The 20,831-nt window shown below is 39.2% G+C and overlaps 1 protein-coding gene across 5 annotated transcripts in view; it reads right to left on the bottom strand.

Annotated features, from left to right (window-relative positions):
* Positions 1-1,305: 1,305 nt before the first annotated feature.
* SMC5 (structural maintenance of chromosomes 5) overlaps positions 1,306-20,831 on the bottom strand; it is a 95,675-nt gene continuing 76,149 nt past the window's right edge. For 2 of the 5 annotated variants that reach the window (XM_045469591.1, XM_045469593.1), the window contains exons 18-25: positions 10,105-10,230; positions 7,340-7,384; positions 6,826-6,921; positions 6,281-6,385; positions 5,959-6,078; positions 4,964-5,143; positions 4,789-4,884; positions 1,306-3,646 (exon numbers count right to left, since the gene is read on the bottom strand). In XM_045469591.1, the coding sequence (XP_045325547.1) occupies positions 3,506-3,646; positions 4,789-4,884; positions 4,964-5,143; positions 5,959-6,078; positions 6,281-6,385; positions 6,826-6,921; positions 7,340-7,384; positions 10,105-10,230 (909 nt within the window). In that variant the 3' untranslated portion in view covers positions 1,306-3,505. Of the gene's footprint in view, positions 3,647-4,788; positions 4,885-4,963; positions 5,202-5,958; positions 6,079-6,280; positions 6,386-6,825; positions 6,922-7,339; positions 7,385-10,104; positions 10,231-20,831 lie in introns of those variants that run through there. The other 3 variants (XM_045469592.1, XM_045469594.1, XM_045469595.1) reach the window with 3 other exon arrangements.

Here is a 20,831-nt window from a genome sequence, read left to right as displayed (position 1 = left end):
TGCCCCCGGAACAGCCAGCCTGTGTCTCAGTGTCTCAGATGAAGCTGGGGCTCAGAGTCCAAAAGCTGCTCATAGGCCCCTCTCAGCTTCTCCAAACCCTCTAGAATGAATCTAGGCAGAGCAGTCATGCTCTTTCTCTTTGGGGTTAAACAAAGCTGGCTACAAACAAAAACAAAAACCTAAAAAACCAAAATCTTCCAACCAATCGCCAATTAACTAATTTCAGAGCAACGAGGGCATAGTCCTATCTCAACAACAACCCCCCCAAAATCCAAATTTTCCCCCGGGAATAAAAAATAAGCCCAAATGGTCAACAGAGTCAAGTCTCCTCAATGTGCAAAGCGTATTATTAATTAGAAGCTTTCCAAAATAGATGGTGTGAGTATACAGTAATGAGACAGAGTGGAGTATCTTGAGGGTAGCTCATCGACCGGATTCAAATTTCATGAAGGTGTAAGAAAATTTTATCTCTACATCAAAAGTCTCCCTCAAAGCGTACAGGTGCCTGTGTCCTCTGAAAAACTGACACAATCACTAAAATAGAACTCTACATTAACTTCACTTGAAAGGGAATTCTCAGACCTCGATGTATAAAATACACCGTATATTATGCTTTTTAAGATTTAAATTACAAAACTGCAATGAAGCTGGAGAAAAAAATGAGATATTGATGAAGTGCCACTAGGATGCCGGGTGCCGTTGACGCCCCTCAGCTCATCTGCTCCCTTCCACAACTCTGTGCATGAACTATTCTCATTTCACAACAAGGGAACTGAGTCGAGACAGGAGCTTAATGTATGAAGACAAAATGATTCTTGTGAACGTTTTTAGCAAACCTAGGGCTTCAGGCTGAAAACTGTTGCCACTCGTGTTGTAAGGTGGCTTCCTCAGATGGTTGAAACCTTTTTTCATGATGTTCATTGCTTCCGTTAGACTGTAATCTCCTTGCAGGCAGGCAAAGAACTAAATATTTGATGGCTTTTGAACATGGACAGGCAAAAGCACACCAGACAGACTGGTTTTTCACTAAATGCGAAAAACAAAATGACTCTTAATAAGGTTGAGAGTGTGAAAACAGTTTTCACTTCAAATAACCTACGCTAGCAGTGCCTGGGTGGCCTGGGTCAGTTGAGCGTCCAACTCACAATTTGTGAGATCCAGCCTTCTGTCAGGCTCCGTGCCAGGCTCCATGCCTAGCACAGGGCCTGCTTGGGATTCTTGCTCTCCCTCTCCCGTTTCCCCACTCATTTGCCTGCGTATGTACTTTCTCTCTCTCTCTCAAATAAAAAACACCATACTCCAAAAGAATATGAAAATATGCATTTATTACCAACAAAGCGTTTCCCACAGAGGTCTTTTTCCCCAGTGATACACACACACGCACGCACGCAGACACACACTATGGCAGGACAGAATTACATTTTTCACAGACTAAAAATTCATACTCCAAAGAAAACAAGCACGTGTCCAAAAGACAATCAGAAAGCAAAAAATCTTTACTTTGAACACTAAAAATCTTTGAATAGAGACTCTCTCCTTAGGCAAATTAATGAGGATTTTCTCATTAAAAATACTTGTCATCTTCAGGTTTTGAATATTTTATTCATCAAATCAGACTTTCACTTGGCGTTTGTACAATTTGTATGTAATTAGAAATCAACCCTTGCAGAAAGCATATGAAGTTTTAAGCGGCTGAGAATATAATGTGTTAGACTTCTTCTCTTATTAATATGTTAAAATGATACATAATTTTTCATTTGCCGTTCAAAATCCAATGTAAAACTAAATATTTGTCCAGTAGAGAAATATAAAATGCTTACAAAGTATGGAATAATTACTGGCATATGTAAATTGCAATAAACTTGACCATTTGATTTGCAAATACAACTCATCTTCAAGCTCTGCCTGCCCACAGGTCACCTGCCTGAAGAAGGAAGATGGTTGGCACTCAGACACAAAACACAGGACAGTAAGCGTGTATCAGTAAAGATATTTTGGTGGAAAGCAAAGTATTAAACAACAGAAACATTTGGGAGCACTGTCCCTTTAATAGGTTACCAAGTTTTTCAATGTTTACGTGAGTTGTTATACCAGTAAAAATATTTTTTAAAATATTTTCATAATACATGCATTAGACTGAGAAGGCTCTTTTAAAATTTTTTCAAGAAAAAAATACCTTTTTAAAGAGAAAACGTCCAAGTGAGAGGATATAGACTTGCAGTTCATTATTTTTTGACCTAATAAGAATATAAATTTCCATGGCTATTTATGAATATACAAAGCCCAAACTGAATGCAATTCTGCAATTTTTTCAAGCTACCAAGTCAAAAAAATAATTCTGTCATGACTGGCACGGATCCAATCCGTTGTTCAGACAGACGTGTTCTTGGATTCGTCCATTATCTCACAAAATTTATCTTTTAAAAGAATAGAACTGTTTTGGCACTGTTAATTAGTGTAACTCAGAGATAAACAAATGATTCTCTAATTCTTCCCTGCTCAAAGAAAACAGTTCAAACTAGATTTTCTAGGACAGTGGGGTAGGATCAACATGGTAAGGAAGGACCTCAAAGCTTAAGTTCTAGAAACAGTATGTTTTGAAACAAATCAATGCTTTCCCTCACTCTTGACATAACACTGAGAAATTTCAAATATAAACTGTAGAAACCAGTATATGAAATCTTAAGAAAAAACCCTTCTAAAAATAATTATAAAAATGCTTTTAGAAATTGAAGATGTAAAATACAGTTGACTTTAAATTAAAAAAAACAAACCAAACCCACCCCACACAAACTTTACAGGGTTATTCTTTAAAAACTTGATTTTCTTCTGTCAATCTTTTGCTGCATGTTGCATCATCTAGTGGCCACCTTGTGGCATTTCAAACAAGTCCTACCGTTTTTGAAGCCCAGCATGTTTTTCCCTTGAGATACCAATACAATTAGAGTGTCAAGTTTCATAAAGTTTTTTTAAAGGCCCATAAAATCACATTTCCTAGTGGAGATAAGGTAATCCTTTTTAATAGGAAGAAATGAATAGACTTGTCATAAATTATTATACATTAGTCTAGACATTTCCGTATCAATTTTTAAAAAATTAAATAGAACACTGGGAGGAAACTATGACTTGAGCTGCAGAGTCCTCTTTAGACTCTGACAGTAATTAAAGTTACTCTGGAATTCTAGCTGGAGGTTAGCAGGCCCACCACACTTCTCCTGCACCTGTGATGTAACACAGTCAACATCTTTTATCGTGGGAACCCCGTGACATACGGCCAGAGGGCCAAGGACTCAAGTTCAACAAAAGCTGAAGACTAATTTCTACTACCGGATAATGTTCCACAGACAGAAGTTACTACGGTCTCCAATCATCAACCCGTTTGTGTTTAACAGGTTTCCAAAAATGACTGATCTCTTAGTCTTTAGTGAATCTCCTTTTATTCAAGCGAGCCACACTTAGAAACAGGATTTAACCAGAGAAACGTCACAGCTGTCGCCCTCTACTTTCACTGCGGTTGAGTGAACGTGATGCGCCGCCGCCGCCTCTGGAAAGCCTTTAGGTTCCACCTGTTAGGTTCCAACATATGAGGACCGTTGTAGACAAACAACACAGTCATCTTTTCAGAATAAGGAAGATTCTGCAGGAGCTGTGTTAAAACAAAGGGGCACATAATGCCGTATATTAAGCACGATTTACCGGCCTCACGTGGTGGGTCAAGTCAAATGTTATTTTATTTCTAACAGAAATGAAATACTTCTGAAGTTCTCAGTTCAACATAAACCCTGCCAGACTGTGATCCGTCCTTGAGAGAGCGCGCCTGAAGACCGGCCTAATGATCAACATGCCTTGTCAGTATTTCCCAGGCCAAATAAGATCCTACACAGCTTCCTAGCTTGACCCTGGAAGTAAGTCTTTCAGAACATCCCTGGGATCCATTCTTTGACTCATTTATCCACAAACACTTCACAAGCAACTTGTACGGTCGTAAAAGATTGGTAGCCTGAAAAGTGTGTGACAGAGGGGTGGGTTTTTAAGGGCAGGGTGTTTGGTAGACAACAGAGCATTAGCAGGTTTGGCTATTCCAGACAGTATGTGCCAGACCCAGAAGACAGAATATACTCTTCAATAAAAATGTGCATTTAAGATGGACTTGCCAATAAAACTTTTCATGCATACTTAGTTTTAAAAAGAAAACGTTAATAAACACAGCTTTGAGTTTACTGGTCTTACAATTCACCTACAGCACAAGATGTAACAAAAAACAAATTCCTGCTGTAATGGTTCTAGCTTACGGAAAATTCTCTGTAAGGATGATTCTGCTTTTATCGAAGTTAATGTGAGAAAAGAAGACGTTGGCTTAACTTGAGATTTCCTCTGGGTCAGGGCAGTGGTGCTGGTGAACGGTGAAGGGCAGTGCATCCCTGGACGGGCCCTTCTGGGGACATGAGCATCTCAGGTCTGAGTGTGGAATCCCCTGCCGCTTGTAAAAAGTGCCAACAGAGAACTTACCTAGAGAAGGAGTAAGTGCCAAAACCAGGGAGGAAATCTTGGTTCTAGAACATAATTCTATGCCTCCTACGTTTCTTCTTGCAATAATAAGGTCTCTGATTAAGTATGTCACTGGAACTTGTCCCCTTTAGTAATATAAATACTACTGTAATCCTTGGAGTTCCTTTTGTGGGAGTATTTCTGCTCACCTTTATGTATTGGGCCATAAAATCTGCTACATGATGAAGCCACAGGGGACTTCGGAGTTACATGAGCTCTTTAAGATTACTGATTACCCACCTTTGGTGTAATAAAGAAGTACTGAGATGTATTTTCTTTACAAGCAGTATTTACAACCATTTCAAACACTCTCCGTTCATTGATCGGGTCCATTCCCTAAACAACAATGATACTGATTACATTTACATCCACCACAAGATGCAATAAAACCCAGGTAAAGGAGTAAGCTCCACACCTGATTGATCTCATCAACTACTCTGAACGGACATCGATTGAGTTCCTGAAGGGCCATCAAGTACAACATAGTGGACACGCTTCTTTCACCCCCGCTCTGGTGGTGTGGAGTTAACTCATGCAGCTGCGTGCTGCTGCGGAACTTGACTCGAATCCGGATGCCGTACTTATCATAGTCCTCCTGTGAAACGTTCACACACTTGTTGAAGGTTCCGGGTTTCTCGGGCACTTACATACTACTATTCGAAAAGAGACTGAATAAATCCATTAGAAGAGGAAAAGCCGTAAAATTTAGTGACTGTAGTTTTATTTCAACAGATCTGTGAAGATGCCTAAAGGCCTGTAGACGGCAACTAGTTCTTTGATACTTTGTTGTTGCAGTTTATTTGTAAATAAAAAAAAAGAAAGAAAACTGAGGTATAGTACCTGCTTTACAAAGTAACTGTGAGGATTATACAATCATCCTGTTTCATCTATAATTCCCCCAACTCCTTTTTTCAATTATTTTAAAGCAAATCCCAGTTGATCACTTGATGTATTTCTGAAAGGAAATTATTTTATCTATACTTGCAATGCCTTAACTTACAGCTCAAGAAACTAGTAACGAATTTGCAAATATTTTCACTCCTGTGTACTCTCTCTTGCTAAAAACGGAAACCACTAATAGACTGTATTTCAGTCAAGTTTGCCAATCTGCTTAGGAATGTTGTAATGTGGACAGTGGTGGATTTATAAATCAATTCACGCAGAGCCAAATAACCATTACCTCCCCGGATACAAAAAGTCAGTAAGATGCTAGCGACTGATCTCAAATGTCACACACACACACAAACACAAGTGACCGCGATGGACTCCCGCAGTGGTATTTTCCTTCCTTTGAACGATTTTTTAGTAAGCAAAACTGTCACAGGCCTCATTCTACAATTAACAATTCACACGTACTCTCAGCACATAATTAAAACTACTCGCCAGGAAACACGTGAAATGCAGTTTTACCTCATTTTCTGTATGCAGATCAACTTCACCAGCACACTGCATGGAACTAAAAAAATTGCTGAATTTTTCATTAATTTTTTCTACGAGCTCTTTTAAAGGATTAAGCCACCTTTCTTTTACCTGCAAATAAATTCAATATAAAAACACAAAAGAAGTATTACTATATTTATAGAAAACTGTCCCTAAGAAATGTAGTATCAATCTAGTCACGAGGACATGTGTAACTATTTGTTCCATGTAATTTCACTTTGCGCCGTTCTATGTTCCCGTGGGATAAATGGTGAGCACGCAACAGAAGAAAAGATAAAGGTTAAATAACTACCTGTGAAATGTTTTCCCTGTATTTATCCAGTTCAACTTTCTTTATCTTTAGTTCCTCGGTTAATTGCTCTATTTCTTCTTCTCTTTTTGTGTATTCCTCAACGACCTGCCAGGGAAAAAGAATATTGAAGACAAATCTACCAAAGGATAAAATTACAGGGAATTGTGCATCAATTAAAACGTGAAGTGAAAATGCCCATTGTGTCACACTGTTTGTATGCAACTCATTTATGTTCTTGTACTGAAAGTGTTTTTCATCCTCAAAAAAAAATAGACGCTGCAGTATTCCAGGTTAGCCCCACTATTCTTTTTATAAAGGAAAGGCACAGAACAGTGTGTTCCTTAGGAAGAGTCTATTTAAAATTCTAATAGATTCAGAATCTGGCATTTAAAGCACATTGTTCCTGCTGTCTAGCTTATTATTACCAAGAGCTCTAGTACAGAGTGGGAGGCCGGCACTGGAGCGAAGTGTGTGCACACGCGTGCGTGTGGGGTGTGTGGGGAGAGTGGCGGTGCCGGAGGGAGGCCAAAGGGGAAGAAGCATACTGTGGGATTCAGTCCTGTGAAGCAAGAAGCTCTTGATCTTTCTTCAGTTAATAAAGCATCAATTTCATCCAACGTGTTTGGAAGATCCTGGAAAGCCTAAAGAAGAAAAGAATGGTCTATTATTAGCAGACAGTACAGCAAAGGCAGTTCAATTTGAATAAATATTCTGCTGAGTATCTACTATGTGTTCAACAGCATGCTAGCATACAAGAAATCAAAGGAACTAAACAGGGTTTTGGGCCTTCAAATAGCTTACACTTTAAAAAATGAGAAACATATTGACTGAATAACACTGGGTAACACCTTAAGGCAGAGTATCAATGTTGAGTATTACAGTAAGCAGTACATATCATACAGACTAAGGGAAGTATCAGTTCATGCTAGAGGAGCTACAAGAGAGTTAAGAGAAGGTAAGAGGCCTCAACTTCATCTCTGGGCCTTAGAGCAAGTAGCTAGGGAAAAGCAAGGCAGAGGGGAGACAGGAAGCTTGGAAAAAAGAATGAGTGCTGCATACCATGGGGGGTGAGGAGTTGTGTCCATTTGGAATGGTGGGTACTTGCTGAATTGGTAGAATGGGTCCAGAATATGTGGGGCATTGAAAGAGAGCAAGAAGTTAGAACTTTATACTGTACTTATGAAGAACGACAAAAGCATCTTAAGAATCCGGTTACTTTGACGGCAGAATCTCACCGTAGTACAGCTGACCCTCGACCAACACAAGGTTGGGGAGGCCGACCCCCACTGTGAGTCAAAAATATATGTATAACTTTTGACTCTCCTAAACGTAACTACCCACAGCCTACTGCTGACTGGAATCCTTACTGATAACATCAACAGTGGATCAACACATATTGTGGATAATACATGTTTTATATACTGTACTCTTAGAATAAAGGAGGCTGGACAAAAGGAAATGTTAAGAAAAACATGAGAAAAATATAGCACTATTACTTATGGAAAAAAAATTTACACATAAGTGGACCCTCACAGTTCAAACCCCTGTTGTTCGAGGGTCACCTGTACGACCTTTGGAGTCCAGGCGGTAGAGACAAGTCAGGGCGGACCCCTTCCTATCTGGGAGGAAAACAGTACACTGTGTTGCTAGCACAACCTGCAATGTTCGCGTGGTATGAAGTACAAAATGAATCTTAAAACTCTGAAAAAGACCTTGAAACAATACATTAATATCTTATGTCTTTTAACTGTTTCGAAAGCAGTTCAACATCTACAGCCCTTCAGATAGGAAGTATCTGCTGTCGACGTGACTTGTCTGCTGGGCTTTCACTCTGTGCTTGACTTAAATGTGCTGGGTGTCTTCACCTGACTCCCTAATGGGCATCCTAAATCTTAGATGGTCACGCAGAAATCTTCACTTCACACACCCTCCCTACCAATGTGAACAAACCTATTTCTCCTTCAATCTCCGTCATCTCAGTCAACGGCAGAATGTAGGGGTTGGTTTTCTCTCTCACCCTCCACCTCCAATCCATCAGCAAGTCCTGCTACTGTCAGTAACAGATCCGCAGATTGGCACGCTTCCCTCTTCTCCAGCCTCCCACCCCGATCCCTGCTGCTATTATTTCTGGCCTGGTCCAAAGCAATAATCTTCTCAACGGTCTCACTGCACTAGTTCTGTGTCCCTACTTGATTCTTCACCTAGCTGGCAGTTAGAGTGCTTTCCTACATGCCCGTCAGCCACATCCCTCTTCATAATCTTCCAGTGGGTGCCATCTCAAAATACAACCCAAACTCCTTCTGTGGGCTGTAAGACCCTACATGGTGTGACTTGTGCCTTCGTTTATGCCTGGATTACCAAGTTTCAACCGACTGAGATTCCTTCCATACTGACACATGACGCATACACTTCTGCCTCGGGGCTTCATGAGGAGCAATTTCCTCTGCCTGGAACACTTTTCTCCCCAAACACTCACTTGACTAATTTCTTCTCTGCATTCAGGAATCACCTAAAATAGTTATCTTCTCAAAGGAACCTTCTCTGACACTCTATCCTCTTACCTTGTTTTATTTTTCTTCTCAGCACCTGTCGATAGCCGACATTATCTATTTGCTTTTTAATTCGTTTGTCTGCCCCACCCTCCACACTCGGATGTAAATTTCAGTAGAGAAGTATCTGTCTTGTTCAAGGCCTGATAGATCAGTAACATTTTTAATATACGAACTATCTTCTAATGTTGTTTCTTTCGAAAACAGTACAACTTATCAAGGGTAGAATTGTACTGCTACTCTGAAAGAAACTACAGACATTGGACTAATATTTACTTCTTTTGTAACTAAACGTACTTAGGAAAAGTTTTAGTATATTTTTATAGAAACAACAACCACACAATTTGTCTCATAGCTACTAAATCCCCATTATGTACCCTAATAGATCCGTTCTCTGTGGTGTCTGTGTCTGATACAGTAGAGTAAAATCTTTGAGGATTTGAAAATTCTAATCTAAATGAGTTTTTTTCCAGTTCTATTTATATCTTTAGTAGACATTCATTAGTTATTAAAATAGAGATTAGACATTAATTATTGAAATAGGGAAATACATATTTCACTACCTACTGAAATTAAGATAAAGTATTTTATCTAAATATTTTAAAAGTAGTTTTCTATTTTATTTAGACATTACTCTGCAAGAAGTAGGTATGTTGGACAAGGTGTGATCCCTACTTGGCAGGTAAAGCTTAGGGTCACGGGGCCCCAAGTCATGGTAGAACGTGAACTACGGGCAGCGTCTCATTTATTAACTGAACTGAACAGTATGTTAGCACATAAAATACAAGGAGGAAAGGCTCTTTTCTCCTTTTCTTACCAACAGATGTTAGCCCTAAAGATCAAGCCATAAATAAGCACCCTCATTTCCAGAAAAATATGTTCACTTTGCCTTTTTCTAAACATCCTCTATTTACTGTTTCTTATAAACTAATTACCAATGCTATGTGTCCATAAAAAATTACACCCCACCTCCTGCCCCCACCTCTTACAGGTAGGTTGGGGGAAAAAAGCCTTTTGTCGCAAGAATGAATGTTCTGGTAGTGGTAATTGGGCAAGGGGACAGCAACAACCGACAACTGGTGCCCAAGTTTGAAGACAGTAAAGAAAATCCATTAAGCTTGATGACATACACGTTCAGCTTAAAAATGGGAAAATCCCATTATTTCTTTCAGCACATTATGTTTCTTATGGCACATTACAATGACTACACACTTTGAGCCTAAAAATAACGTGCTGAGTATATAACTTGTAGCCGTATATACTTTTTATACTTACTGTCTGGTATTCTTGAGGAACCGTCTGCTCTGCGCCCAGGTTACATACTTGCCTAGCTCTCTTCATCAGCTCCTTGCATTTCTGCAGTAATCTCTGTCTGCTTTCATCCAGCTCAATGAAATGTTGCTAAATGTAAGGAAACATTTTTGACAATTTGTAGGTTACCGTTAGAGGATGACTTTATGAAATGACCGCATTATACATGTATCTTGGAGGCACTGTGGATTCAGTTCCAGACCACCTCAATCAAGTGACTATCACAATAAAGCAAGGCAAATGAATTTTCTGGTTTCCTATATAACCAAACATATATATATATTATATATACACATATAAACATGTCATATATATATAAAAGTTATTTACTATACTGTAGTCTAGTAAGTGTTCAACAGCATTATCTAAAAAAACAATGTACATACCTTATTTAAAAAATAATTTTATTGCCAAAAAAATGGTAACCACCACGTGAGCTAGTAGCAAAGCCTCTTGCTTACCACAGGTCACCATAACAATAATGAAATATTATGCAATATCTGAAGAATTGTAGCATGTAAAGAAATAAAATGAGGTATGCCTGATATGAAATAAATTAGGGAATTTCGATTGATAAATCATCTAAAAACCATACCTCAAAAATCCTGACAGCTTTTGTTGGAGAGTAAATTTGAACTTAAACTTTAAAATTTATCAGCACATAATGTGACATTTCTCTAGTCCTTAAGACCTCTGAAATTTAAATTCGCTTTCTCCTGAAACAGTTTAACTTAGCTACATATAATCATGCTTGAATAAAATTTGAAATACACAGTATATAGGTTTCCTATCTGAAAACTCAGTACTCAAATGTAAAGAGAACCTTTCAATAGTGTTTGGTAGTTTTCCAAGTGCCTTTCATGTACTTATCATTTATTCATGGACCCATTCATTCCTTCACCAGATAATTACGGGGAATCCATTATATAAATGTCAGTATTTTATTATGCACTGAACAGAGAGAGGTGAATAAGGAGAAAGCTACACAAAATTATTATCATAAAAGAAACAGCTACTATTTATTGAAAGCTTATGTGCTGTGCGCTTCACATAGGATTCCCTCCTCACAATACCGTACAATGATATTATTTCCCATTTTGCACATTAAAAAGAGAATTAAAGCATCTTGGCCAACCTCACACATTTAGTTGCAGGCTGTCAGGATTCACATCCTTGCCTGCTTCTAGAACTCCTGCTCCTTTCATTATGGCACCATGCCTCTCAGGGGAAAGCAAAGCCAGCATGTGAGGGGTGGGGGGAGAGAGGGGAGAATGCAGGAAGGGCAGAGTGGTCACAGAAGCTATGACAGGTGAATGGCCTTCAAGGACAAGTAAGAAATGACTAAAGAGGAAGCAGCAGAAAGCATTCCTAGGACAGCTGATTACAAATGATGGAAGGAAAGCCTCCTTAGAGGCTTATTTAGGGAATGACAAAACTACCATAGCTGGAGAGGAGGTAAGGTTGTAAATATCAGAGTGGTAAGGTAGGCAAGAGCCAAATGTTAAGTTTCTGGGTAACGAGGGGGGCGGAGTGGAATGCCTTCTGTGGGCCAAGTTGGTTATAACCACTATCCTGTGTGTTAATTGATCCAGTCATCATTACAGTCTTAGAGAAATGCATGATCTTTTTTACATGTGGCTCAGAGATACTAAGAAACTTGCTCAAGGTTATAGCAAGCAAACAGGTTCCTAAGAAAACCAGTCTAGTTTGCTCTTTCCATTAAACCTCAAACTTTGGTCTGCCCACACAAAAAAACTAGAGGGGTGAGGGAGGGGGATGGTGAAGATTGTTAAAACAGTATTGATGCCCAGCCACGAGGCGGATCTCCTGATTAAGATCTCTAGGGCAGAGGCCTGGACATTTGTATTATTAACAAGGTACTCAGGTGATTTTTGTGCATATAAGTTGGATAGCAGATAAATTCAGGAGTACATACTGAACAGAACTCAAAATACAAAGCCAGCCTGACACGAATCAATGGTAATATGGTCTCTATATCTGAGAGAAAAGAAAGAGAATGTTAAAGACTCCCTATCACCCTTGCTTTGCTCTCAGGGCAGATGACACTGAAGCAGTATAAACAAGGGCCAGATGGAAACCAAACACTCCTCAAGTCTTCCACTCCTTTGTATTCCTCTGGGCCTTGACAAAGGATGGCAACAGTACAGCAAAGAAATACAGGAGTCGAACATCGAGGCCTCTGGGCTTCAGAAGACAAATCCTCACTCAACAGTTGCCTAATTAAATCTTTCCCAAAGAATAATGTTCTTTCTGGACATACATGCTTTTGACATACCTCTACATATAGCACCTGTTTTCCCCCCACTCCAAACCAGAATTCACGGTAAGCTTTTTTTGTGGGGGGTAAGGGGCAGCAAGAAAGAGAGCATACAATTATGTAAGATAATGCTGTCAAGTCAGACTAGTGAAAAAGGCTTTATTAATAATTTTGCTTAGAGTCTACCCTTTAACAGTTAATAAGCAACAAACTTCATCTGTGTAAGACCTAGGGAGAGAAAAAGGCAAATTTACCAACTATGGCTCACCAACATCTCAGAAAGAACTACTCTGTGGGTATATATTCTGAAAGAATAAGCATTAGCTTTTCTCTGAAATTCTTTTTGAGAAAGTTCAATGGTCATGAACCACATCCAAGGACATTTTACAAGGAAAAACTTCTCTAAGAGGGCCCTCTAGTGGAACAAATCAGAATTGTTCACAGAATTTCTTGTAAACTATAAATAGGATGTTGCACACAAAATCAACAGTTAAATATTCTACTTGACAATTTATTAAAAGAAGAGTCAAAATGAACAATTTCCTGTATGAAAAAAACTGGAGTTCTAGGTCTTATGGATTTCTACTAGAATATTAGTAAATAAAAACATTTCTACCTCAATTTTCCTCTACTGTAAATATAAGCATCACATTTCATAGCAATTTAACAGATTCAAATTTAAATATTAACTAAGTTTTAGTGCATATCACATAGAATACATATCTTAGAAATATGGAAAGAAAAGATAGTGATCTTGACTACTTAATACACAAGACTACAAGTTCTATTTCAATCAAATAGTAAAAACAAATGAAGTAACGGCGATAATACTATTGACTTGTTAAATGATCCCCCCTCGCCCCAAAAGAGATCTCCCTTAAATAAAAAAAAAGTCTGAAATCGTTTTGCAGGAGAGGTAAGCAGGTAGCCACAGAGGGCAATATTAGATGAAAGAACAGAATTTCTAAATTTAGTAGGAGGCTAAATACATTTAACAATTTCTAATTCTTATCACTAATTCTGATGTAAATCTATATTTTTTAAGGAAACTGTCTTTGTGCTAGACAGTATATTTAAGCATCTTGATCTATATTCAAGTGAATGAGAATGCCTGGGTGGCTCAGTCGGTTGAGCGTCCAACTTCGGCTCAGGTCATGATCTCACAGTTTGTGAGTTCAAGCCCCGTGTCAGGCTCTGTGCTGACAGCTCAGAGCCTGGAGCCTGCTTCAGATTCTGTGTCTCCCTCTCTCTCTGCCCCTCCCCTATTCACACTCTGTGTCTCTCTTTCTCTCTCTCTTAAAAATAAACATTAAAAAATTTTAAAAAAAGTGAATGAGCACAATATTCCCACAAGTCAGACAGGTATTTTAATACCTATGGCTGTAAACAAACAAGAGACACGGAGTAGAGTTAGAAAACCAGTGCGTGGTTTAAAAGCAACTAAAAACCCAACCAAGTAATAGGTATATCCATTGTGTCCACCTCCACATTTAGACGTACAGCTTACAAACTTGTCCTGACGATACTCCAGACGTCATTACCAAACAGGCTCACCACCATTCGCCTCCCTTGGGATGTCTGACAGGTCGGGAACCCTGCTGCCCTATTTGCCTTCCAACAGTTTGAGGACTTCTCAAACTACATGATGGTTAAGTCACCTTGGGTTCCCTCATGGACACAATCTCTACTGAAACTCTGTGTCAATATTCTTTTGTGAACATGTTTTCATGAGGAGGCTAAAATGGGAAGTGGTACTAACGGGTCCTTGGTGTAACCTGCCATGTGTTCAAGGGGACAAGCAGAAAAAACACCCCACTAGTTCTCCTTGTTTCAAATGAAGGAGGAAAGCAAGACAGAATAGTGAGAGCATCTGTGGGTCAACGACAGCCAGCAGAAGAAAGAGAACAAGGGAAAGAGAAGGTGCACTGCCACACATCGTACCACATATTCTCTCACTCATTTGGATGATTCAAGATGTGGGCTCAGGGAGCACGGCCAGTCAGCAACAAACAACTACTGAGGACCCAGTGTAAAAAATCAAACAACCTTACAAAGGAGATGGAGAAAGCAATTTTCAGATCAACTCGTTACAAAGAGAAACAGAATGGTGCAAGATACTGCTGAGGAAATGCAAACTCAAGTTGGCTAGCATCGAGTAAGATCGGTGCGGAAAAACCTGTGTGAGTGCAGGCATGTCTGCAAGGGGTGAGGAGGCTGACGACTGAGTGGCTAGTTCCAGGTAACGAAATCTAAAGGGACAAGCAACAAACCAGAGATTATCTGTCTGGACGGTATAATGGGGCCATCTTTGTAAAAAATTACTGACTCAAGGACTGAAAACAAAACCTCTTCCCAAGAGGCTTTCCTATTCCCTAGAGTAGTCCACTCTGCTCAAAGTATTAACACTGCTGCTGCTACGAACACAGAAAACCCCGACACAGAACGAAGGCTGGAAGAGCAGCTCTATGTCAAGAGTAGGGTGAAGTCTGGGAGAACGCTTCCCCCAAGCCCTGGTGATTTCCTGATGCTTCTGTAAACAGGACACAAACCCATAGTTTTCTTCAGCTCATTAATGCTTAATTCGAAATTAAAACTTGAGGCACAAGGATCGAAGACTGTATTGTGTGACTGGACTCTGTCCACACAGTACTGGCATGATAGGTCAACTTCTTCATGATACCATCTATGATCCCACTTCCCATCCTGAACAACCAGGTTCACAGGCTCACTCAGCGTCGCACGGGCTCTATAATTATTTATCGACAGAACACATGAGGGCAGATGACTTCCCTCACACTCCATGAAATAAATACAGATGAGGCGAGTTCCATATCCAGTCCCCCACCCCATTTGGGTACTATCTTTGTTTTTGTCTTTTTTCTCCTGGGTCCCTTCCACATGTTCAGAATGACTATGGCTACTCCTGCTGCCTTCCTCCCCCTTTTTTGCTTGGGAGGGTTAGAAGGGAGGGAAGGACTTTCCCATCTTTTAAGACTCTGGCTTTGGCTCTAAGTGAACTAATCAATCCTACCATATCAATCCTGACCTTTAGCTCCTTCTGGCTAGGTGTGTTTATGCTTGCTTACTACTCTCAGATGCTTATCTGCTAGCAAAATCTTGTTTCTTCTGATTTCTTTGAGCCATAAGCTTTTTCAGGAAGTGGAGTCTGATGAAGCTGCCTTCCAAATAATGAAGCTGCAAGTCTGCTCTGATTTAATGTTCCCACTTCTCTGTGCGGTCCTGTATTTCTTAAAACCTATCATCTCAGGCTGTTGCTGCTGAACGACACTACAACACTTCACTACTGCACAACACGAGTGTTCTTCAAGAGATAGGCGTAAAGTGAGTCATCTACAGACCCCGCCAGAGCGTAGCAGACCCTGGGAAGGTAGGAGAGTGGATGACAAAGGGCACAAGGGGACTTCAAATACATGACAAGCTTTCAAAAGCCGCAACAAATATGGCAGTGTTACATCTGTCGGGGATAAGGGGCACATGGAAGTTATGTTACTCCTCCTACCCTGGTGTAGCTTTACAATTTCAGACTTGAAAATATTCGAAAAATAGACTTTATTTAAATGTGTTTTCAGAGTTGAAGTGTAACTGGTGAACAAACTACACATCAAGTGTACAACCTGATGAGTTCTGATGAACATACACAACAGTGAACCTGTTACCCCCAAGATGACAAATATATCTATCACAGTCAACACCTTGTCCCGCTTTGTAATCCATCCCCTCTGACCCTGCCCAGGCAACTGCTGACTGATTTGTTACTGCGCATTCTACGTTCCATAGAATTCGTACAAATGGAGTCAGTTTTTTCGGTCTGGCTTCTTACACTCAGCATTAACTGAGAACCATCATGCTGGGTCTCAGTAATTCATCCCTTTTAATGGCTGAGTAATATCCCCTTATGTGGATAGACCATAATTTGCAACCACTTACCGCTGCTGGACATTTGTTTTCAGCTTTTAGCTGTTACCATACTGCCACACGTTCCTGTACCCATCTTTCATGGATGCAAGCTTTCATTTCTTTTGGGTAAATACTAGGAAAGGAATGGCTGCATCATATGGCATACAGACGTTTAGCACTTATGAATCTCTCCAATGATTCTCCAAAGTGGTTACACTCTTTAAGTCTCTACCAGTATGTATGTGAGTTCCAGGTGCTTTACTTCCTCACCAGCACTTTGGTATGGTCCGTCTTAAAGTCTGTCATTCTAGTGCATCTGTGGTAGTAGCTCATTATAAGTTTAATTCACACTCTCTAGTGACTGACAAAGCTGAGCATCTTTCCCTGTGTTTATTTGCTGTCTGTGTATTTTCTTTAGTGGAGATCATGCTAAAACCTTTTGCCCATTTTCTGAGTAGGTTGTTAGTCTTCTTAGTATTGATAGTTGTATAAAAGTTCAGGGGTCAGCAATCTTTTTCTACACAGGGCCAGCAGGTAAGTATTTTAGGTGTTGAGGGCTTATATATAATCTTTTAAAAAAAATGGAAAAACTATTAGCTTGTAAGGATTGTGTATAAGCAGATGTTAGGCTAGATATGGCCCCTGTGACAGCCCTTCATCTTGATATACTTCATTAGTTGTATGTGTTACAAATATATTCTCCCCATTTGTAGCCTGCCCTTTAACAGCATCTATTGAAAAGCAAGTTCATTTTGAAGTAAAACTTCTGATTCCTTTTCCTTAATGTAGTTCATGCTTCTTGTGTTCCATTCTATTTTGCTAAAACTAAGATCACTAAGATTTCTTTTGCCTTCAAAAAGCTTTTAGCTTTAGTTCTTACTTAAGTCTATGACCCATTTACATGTGGTATGAGATAAGGGTTGTAGCTCATTTTTTGTATATGACTATTCTATTGTTCTAGCTCTATTTGTTAGACTATTCTTTCTCCATTGAATTGTCTTGATATTGCCTTGCCAAAAAACAACTGACTATACATGTGTGAATCTATTTCTGGATTCCCTATTCTGTTCCACTGAGCCATATGGGTCTATTTTTACCCCAATACAATGATGTCTTCATTACTGCAGCTTTCTTTATAAGAAGTCTTAAAATTAGGAAGGGTGAGTCATGGAACTTGTTCTTTTTCAAAGTTCTAATAAGCTTGTCAATTTCTAAAAAAACCCTGCTGGGAATTTCATTAAATCTATAGATTTGGGAGAGAACTGACATTTTAACAAATCCTGATTCTATTATCCATGAACACAATGATTCTCTCCACTTACTTACATCTTATTTTAACTTCAGCAAAATTTTGTACTTTTCAGTATACAGACAGGTCTTATAAATGTATCCCTAAGCATTTCATATTTTTGAAGCTATTAAACACAGTGTTGTTTTTAAACTTCGATTTCCAACTGTTCATTGCTAGTAGACGGAGCCACAACTGATTTTGAACTTCTGTATTGAACTTGTATTCCGCAACCTTGCTAAATGCACTAACAGAACTTACAGCATTTTTGTAAATTCTTTAACATTTTCCACAGAAATGATGTCTGTCTGAAATAGGTTTTTGTTTTTTCCTTATTGCATTGGCTAGAACAGTATGGAACAGAGGTGAGTAGTGAGCATTTCCTTGTTCGCAATCAGTAGGAGAAAGCTTCCTTCCATTCCTTCGCCAAGGGGTATGGTATCAGCTAACGGTTTTGGGTGAATGCCCTTCATAAGCTGGATAAAATGTCCTTCTATTCTTAGATGCAGAAAGTTTCTATCATAAAAAGGATGCTAGATGTTGGCAAATATTTACTCTGTATACACTGAGATGATCATCTGGTTTTTGTGTATTGTCCACATAATGAACTACGCTGATGACTTTCCAAACGTGAGATCAACTTTGTATACTTCTGGGATAAACTCATTTGGTTAGGATGTAATATTCTTTTACATGCTGTTGGATTTCATTTGCTAACTTTCTAAATCTGCTCACCTTTTTAAAAGAATTTTTGCATCTAAGGTTCATGAGCGATACTGGTCTGTAGTTTCCATTGTGTGGTTTTGATACTGGGGAATGCTAGCCTCATACAATGTGTTGAGAAGTATTCCCCTCCTCTTCAGGTAAAATTGCTATTAATTCTTCGGTTACGTGCTTGAGCCTGGAGCTTTCTTTGTGGTAAGGTTTTTAAGTACAAATTTAATTTCTTTAGTAAAAAGAGGGCTATTCTAATTGCTCTTCAGGAACTTTTGATAGTTCATGGCTTCTAAAGTTTGCCCATTTCTTCTGAATTGTCAAATTTACTGCCAGAAAGTTGTTCACCATATTCTCCTGACACCCGCTTACCACATCTAAGAACTGCAGTGCTATGTTAGATCTCCCGCCGGGTTCCTTTTGCCTACATTGTGGCCCGGAAGCTCTCCCTGAAGTAAGCTGAGGGAGCCACAGGGCTCACCTCGCACTGTTCCTTCTCCCCAAAATCACTGTCCTGTGCTGCCTGTTATCCAGTGTCTGCACATCACTGTTTCATATATTTGGTCCTATCTTTTAGTGGTTTAAAGTGACTGGGTACATTTGGCCCCTGCTATTTCATCATGGCCAAGAATGGAGGCTTTTTGGTTTTTATTGTGGAAAATTTCAACAATGTACGAAAGCAGAGAGAACAATATAATGAACCTTCATGTACCTATCGTCCAGCTTCAACAATTATCAACCCGTGACCAAGACTGTCATCCATGCTCCCTTCCTAAACAGCCCCCTTTCTGGAAGATTTTGAAGGAATTCCATCATTCTATTTCCTTCATATGCCTTTCTTAGAAAAAAAAATTTTTTGCAATTGCTTTGTTCAAATCAAGATCTAAATTATGTCCACACATTGTATTTGGTTAATGTTTTAAAATACTTTTTAACTTCTAGGTTCTCTATCTCCTTTTTCCTTTTTTTCTTAGATACCGCACTATCAAGTAAAGAAGGAACAAGTCCAATGCAGCCATTAAGCATTTAAAATGTGACTAGTGTGACTGAGAAACTAAATTTTTAGTTTAACTTAAAAACAAATACTCCAGCTATTAGAAAATGTTTAGTTAGAACAACTTGAGTATATACATTTACTTTTTTAACTATAAACTTCTTTTGAGGGGAGGGGAGAGGCAGAAAGAGAGAGCGAGACAGACAAAGAGAGAATCCAGCAGGCTCCACACTCCGCACGGAGCCCAAAGCAGGGCTGGACCCCACTACCCTGGGATCATGACCTGAGCCGAAATCAAGAGTCAGATGCTCAACCAACTGAGTAACCCAAGTGCCCTTCAACTGTAACTTTTATAAAATCAAAATACGATCAAATATTTCTGATGACAATTTATCATCTAAATTGAGATGTGAGTATTAAATGGATTATTCTGAAGACTAAACTGGTAGTTTCAGGGCGGTGGTTCTGAAATGGGAGCCATTTTGTTCCCCAGGGTACATCTGGGCAATGTCTGGAGACACATTTGGTTGTCACAATGGAGTGGGGAGGGGTACACTACTGGCATCTAGAAAGTAAAGGCCAGGGATACTGGGTTTAAATTTCAACATCCTACAATGCACAGCACAGCTCCCACAGTAAGAATTTTCCAGTATAAAATGTTGACCGTGATGATGTGAACACACCCTGTTCCAGAGGCCTAATCAGAGTGGAAGTTTTTCATAAAATAATTTCATATTATGTCTTTTCGTTGGCACATACATAAATATCTGGGTATTTTTCTGTGATGTCAGCAGCTAATGTGAGCCACCGATTCATAAGCAGCTGCAAGGGGGATATTCTAATACTATCATTCCTTCTGCATTTATTACCTGAAATGCTTCTGTAAAGAGGCACTTCTACTTGTTTAACCAAGATAGTAGTTCACACAGGGGCACCTGGGTGGCTCGGTAGGTTGAGTGTCCAGTTCTTGATTTTGGCTTATGTCATGGGACTGAGCTCAGAGTCGGGCTCCAAGCTGTGCGTGGAGTCTGCTTGGGATTCTCTCTCCCTGACTTGTGCTCTCTCTCCCTCTCTCAAAAAAAAAAAAAAAAATCACCTAGGAAGTTCTGGATAAATGCTTGATTTTTTCTTTGCCATTTTTCAAAATAATGAGCTAGTTCTCCAGTATCCTCCAATGGTGACCAATATTAAGTATCATTATGATTTCATAAATTTAGATATTTTTGAGCCTTGGTGATTTAAAAAAAATCCCTTGGGCTCTTTGTCTTCCTTTTTAAACCTTTCTGAATCCCTTTCTTTTTTATGTCATATTTATTTTCATGTCATATATGTATATATATAAAATATCTTTAGTGACATGATCTGTTTTATTATCTCCTTCCCCTTTTCTATCTTTTGGTATTTAGGAAAGTTTACACAAATACCTTATATAATACCCTTATGTCCTTTATATCTTTTTTAGAATACTGTCTGTTGGTTCCCACTGTAAGTAATACTGA

Source organism: Leopardus geoffroyi, chromosome D4 (assembly GCF_018350155.1).
Source record: "Leopardus geoffroyi isolate Oge1 chromosome D4, O.geoffroyi_Oge1_pat1.0, whole genome shotgun sequence".
NCBI classification, from domain to species: Eukaryota; Metazoa; Chordata; class Mammalia; order Carnivora; family Felidae; genus Leopardus; species Leopardus geoffroyi.
This window is presented reverse-complemented; position numbering and strand designations above follow the sequence as displayed.